This window comes from Oratosquilla oratoria, chromosome 9 (genome assembly GCF_046742065.1).
Source record: "Oratosquilla oratoria isolate Oo_2021 chromosome 9, ASM4674206v1, whole genome shotgun sequence".
Taxonomy (NCBI): domain Eukaryota; kingdom Metazoa; phylum Arthropoda; class Malacostraca; order Stomatopoda; family Squillidae; genus Oratosquilla; species Oratosquilla oratoria.
The window spans coordinates 24,661,010-24,666,009 of record NC_134785.1 but is presented as its reverse complement, the minus strand read 5'-3'; the positions used below and the strand labels follow the sequence as shown (position 1 = coordinate 24,666,009).

Genomic DNA, 5,000 nt, shown 5'->3' with positions numbered 1-5,000 from the left:
GGAAGATATTTTTGCTATATTTATTCCACCTTTTAACAAATAATCATCAATAGCTACGGTCTTTATAGAATTAGGGTCAGAAATAAAATGAGACTTATCCTTTCCCGGGGTCTACGTTTGAGCCATCGTAGATCTTCTTCTTGGCTTTCCTCGTTGTCCTGGTGATCAAACCTCCGGGGTATTTCAGCTTCCTAAAGGTATTCTTGATGTAAGTAAGTTCATCCTCTAGGAATTCTTCACTGCAGATACGAAAAGCTCTGAGAAAGAAACCTATTAGAACACCCGGGAAAGGATAAGTCTCATTTTATTTCTGTCCCTAATTCTATAAACACCGTAGCTATTGATGATTATTTGTTAAAAGGTGGAATAAATATAGCAAAAATATCTTCCAATAAAATAGGAAAAATATTTAAGAAACATAATAATATGCGTAATAATCTCAGTGTCATTTACCGTATTCCATGCAACGGTTGTCCATCATCTTATTTCGGTGAGTCAGGTCGAGGGTTCAATAAACGCTTGAATGAGCACAAAAACGATCTCAGGGCTCATAGAACATCTAACTCCCTGGTTCGTCACCTGGACAAATGTGGACATCTACCTGATTGGAACAACGCAGAAATTCTACACGAGGGATTTGAGAAGAAAATGAGAAAAACTGTGGAAGCTGCACATATCGCCGCCAACAAGAACAACAACGACAGAGACGGATTTTAAATGCCTCTCGAAAGCAGCAAGTGTCCTAATAATTAAATCGTTAGCCAAAGGGAAAACATGACGCTCATACCTTGGCGGGTTCCCTCTCACTACGAATATAAGAATTGTGATCCGTCTGTAATGCTGTAGTCCTCTGAAGAAGACCAAGTTGGTCGCAACGTTAGGGCAATAAACTCTATTCCTAACACATCTTCGTTTGCCCTTCCCCACCCACATTCTCTCTCATATATATATATATATATATATATATATATATATATATATATATATATATATATTGTTGAGGCATTGTGACAGGTTGGTGAAGGTGGGTGAGGAAGACATAAATCAGAATCCAAGTTTATTTCTGACTAGTTTAGCACAAATAGGCTTCTTTCATTACATTATTTCTCTGAAGAAGCCTATATATACATATATATATATATATATATTTTTATATATATATATATACTGTATATATATATATATATACATATATATATATATATATATTTTTATATATATATATATATACTGTATATATATACACACATACACATTTATATCTTGTACTGACAAAAACCAATAGGCTTTACTCATTCTATAAGACAAACTACGGGAAAAAAAAATATTGGCTAAAAAAAAATACTCACCATTCGAAGCCCAGGAACGTCGTTGACAGGGGCCGAGGACCCTTCGCCTACCCGCCAGTAGATGGAGGGGAGCGGTGACCCCGCGGCCACGCAGTCCAGCACCGAACCCGAGGAGTTGCTGAAGACGACTTGGTGGGGGGGCTCCACAGTCAGAATGGGGCCCGTCGAACTTGCCACTGAGGGGGACGAGAAAGACAAGGAATGAGAACACGAAAACAATGGAGAAATCAAGTTAAGTAGATAAATAAATAAATAATGAAAAAAATTATATAGACAATAGATAAGTAGAAAAATGAATGCGCACAAGTGAATAAGTAAATAAAGATGAATATTTGTATACATAAGTTAAGTAAACAAGTAAATAGATTTATAAATAAACCGATAAGAAAATAAGTTAACAAAAATTAATGAGTAAATGAATAAATGAATCTATAAATAGGCGAATATACGAGGAAATAGCACTAAATGGCAAATACAATATAATAGAAATTAAATACAATATCAAAAGACAAAAGAAGAGTACGAATATGATTAGATAAACAACGTAAAATATAAAATCGAAAGGAAATGATAAATGTAACCTTTCAAAAGATTAAAAACATATGAATGTAAATCTGCATCTAGCTCTTAATCTAACACTCGCCAGCCGCCACTTGTGCTGATGTTCGGACCAGGACATAAAGCCACTTCGGGAATTTGTGTTGTTTTATGTCCTGGGGGGCCAATTCCCGAAGTGGGTTTGTGTCCTGGGCACAAACGCCCGCAAAAGTGGCGGTTGGTAAGTGTTGAATTAAGAGGCCTAGGTGTGTTTATACATTCAATACTTCTTGAATTAAGAAAAATATCTAAAAACACCATGAAGAAATAATACCCGAGTTTGTTGTGAAGAAACTAATAAGAAAAATAATTATAATCAAAATAATAATCATAAAATTTAGTTTTCATATCCAGAAGCAAAATTTGAGAAACACTTCCTCATAGACCTAACCTAACCTAAGGTAACCTAACCTCACCTACCCTCACCTTCTACACTCTAGAAAATTAACAATTTTGATCACTTCAACGGAACACAAAGTTAAATAAACTCCTTTATGCTCCAGCAGGCTAGCTAGGGCATAAACTATCACGGTTATTCATCTATTCAAGTTAAAGTAGGCCCTTTGCGTTATCATGGTTATAGGCAGGGCTTACAAGGTTAGGTTTGCTTAAATCAGCTCAAGGGCGCTTAGTTAACGTTCTATTTTGTGGGCAAGAGTTTACGACGGAAGACAATTAAATTCGGCTACCAACGACATCACTTAATGACCTTTGCCTTCATTATTAGGAGAGCCATGGAAGTTTGGAATCGCTGAACTCGAGAAATGAAATCGGCTGAAGAAGTACTGGCTAAGGTGGTGGGGGTTCTGGTGGCTATAGTGGTGGATCTGGCCTGTTGCTGGTTCTGGTGGTGGTTCTGATAGTGGTTTTGGTGGTTATGGTCGTGGATATGGAAGTTCTGGTGGTTCTAGTGGCTGTGGTTCTGGTGGTTTTGATAGTGGTTCTGGTAGTTCTGGTGGTGGTCGTGATTATGGTGGTGGATCTGGTAGTTCTGGTGATTCTAGTAGCGATGGTTCTGATAGTGGTTCTGGTGGTTTTGGTGGTGGTTCTGATATTGGTTCTGGTGGTGGTCGCGATTATGGTGGTGGATCTGGTAGTTCTGGTGGTTCTAATGGCGGTGGTTCTAGTGGTGGAGGCGGTTTTGGTGGTGGTTCTGATAGTGGTTCTGGTGGTGGTCGTGATTATGGTGGTGGATCTGGTAGTTCTGCTTATTCTAGTGGCGGTGGTTCCGGTAAGAGGAGGAAAATGTGGAGGAGGAGGAGCAGTAAGAGGGGGAAAATGAGGAGGAGGAAGAAGCAAAGGTGGAGGAAGAAGAAGAGGAGGAGGAGGAGGAGAAGGAGGAAGAGGAGGAGGAAGAGGAGGAGGAAGAGGAGGAGGAGAAAGAGGAGGAGGAGGAGGAAGAGGAGGAGGAGGAAGAGGAGGAGGAGGAAGAGGAGGACGAGGAAGAGGAAGAGGAAGAGGAAGAGGAGGAAGAGAAAGAGGGCGCAACAAGGCTTCGATTGACCTCACCCCCCCCTCACCCCCATCCCTCCAGGCGAACACAAACACGACGAGGAAAACATGGTCCCTGCAGAGGTGCGTATGCGTGTGTGCGTGCGCGCGCGCGCGCGTGTGTGTGTGTGTGTGTGTGTGTGTGTGTGTGTGTGTGTGTGTGTGTGTGTGTGTGTGTGTGTGTGTGTGTGTGTGTGTGTGTGTGTGTGTGTGTGTGTGTGTGTGTGTGTGTGTGTGTGTGTGTGTGTGTGTGTGTGTGTGTGTGTGTGTGTGTGTGTGTGTGTGTGTGTGTGTGTGTGTGTGTGTGTGTGTGTGTGTGTGTGTGTGTGTGTGTGTTTAGAGGGGTGGAGTGAGGGGGGAAAAGGGGATAAGGTACGAGAGGAAAGGACACAGAAAAAGAGAAGAGAAGCGAAGAGGGGGAAGAGAAGAGGGGAAGGATAAGAGGAAGAAGAGAAAAGAGAGGAGGAGAAGAGAAGGGAGGAGAAGAGAGGGGAGAATAAAAAGGAGGGAGGAAAAGAGAGAGGAGGGGAAGAGGGGATCAGAAGAAGAGAGGAAAGGGGAAGAGAGGGAAGAAGAAGAGAGGTAGGAGAAGAGAGGGAAGGAGAAGAGAGGGGGAAAAGAGAGGAGAGGAGAAGAGAGTAAAGGAGTAGGGAGGGAAGTAGAAGAGAGGGAGAAAAGAGAGTGAAGGAGAAGAGAGTAAAGGAGAAGAGAGGGAAGAAGAAGAGAGGTAGGAGAAGAGAGGGAAGGAGAAGAGAGGGAGAAAAGAGAGGAGAGGAGAAGAGAGCGAAGGAGAAGAGAGGGAAGAAGAAGAGAGGTAGGAGAAGAGAGGGAAGAAGAAGAGAGGTAGGAGAAGAGAGGGAAGGAGAAGAGAGGGGGAAAAGAGAGGATAGGAGAAGAGAGTGAAGGAGAAAAGAGGGAAGAAGATGAGAGGGAGGAGAGGAGAGGGAAGGAGAAGAGAGGGGGAAAAGAGAGGATAGGAGAAGAGAGTGAAAGAGAAGAGAGGGAATGAGAAGAGAGGTAGGAGGAGAGAGGGGAGGAGAAGAGAGGGGGAAATGAGAAGGGAGGAGAAGAGAAGGGAGGAGAAAGGAAGGGAGGAGAAAAGGGAAGATAAGAAGAGAAGAGTAAGAAAAATAGAAAATGAAAGAGAAGAAAAGAGAAGAGAATTAAAGAAGAGAATAGAAAAGAGGAAGGTAGAGGAGAAAGAAGAAAGAGATAGAAGTAGAGCAGAGATAAATGAAGAGAGGAGAGGAGAGGAGAGGAGAGTAAGGAGGAAAGGATACAACAGGGTAGTAGAAGATTGGATATGAGAGAAGAGAGGAGAAGAGAGGAGAGGTGAGGAAGGAGAGTGAACAAGAGAGGAAGAGGAAGAAAAAGACGGAGAAGGCAGGTGTGGGAGGAGGAAGAGGAAGAGGAAGAGAAGGAAGAAGAAGAAGATCGGAGGAGGAGGAGGAGAAGGAGGAGGAGGAGGGGAGGAGGAGGAGGAAAATGAAGAGAAAGAAGAGGAGAAAGAGAAGGTGTAAGAAGGAGGAAGAGGAGGAGGAAGAGGAGAAGGAGGAAGAGGAG

General features: G+C 42.5%; 1 protein-coding gene across 1 annotated transcript in view; it reads right to left on the bottom strand.

The window, feature by feature from the left end:
* Positions 1 to 5,000, bottom strand: part of LOC143028008 (cell adhesion molecule Dscam1-like) — a 350,832-nt gene that overhangs the window by 254,098 nt on the left and 91,734 nt on the right. The window contains exon 5 of the mRNA XM_076189650.1: positions 1,350 to 1,525. Coding sequence (XP_076045765.1) covers positions 1,350 to 1,525 — 176 coding nt within the window. The remainder of the gene's footprint in view (positions 1 to 1,349; positions 1,526 to 5,000) is intronic.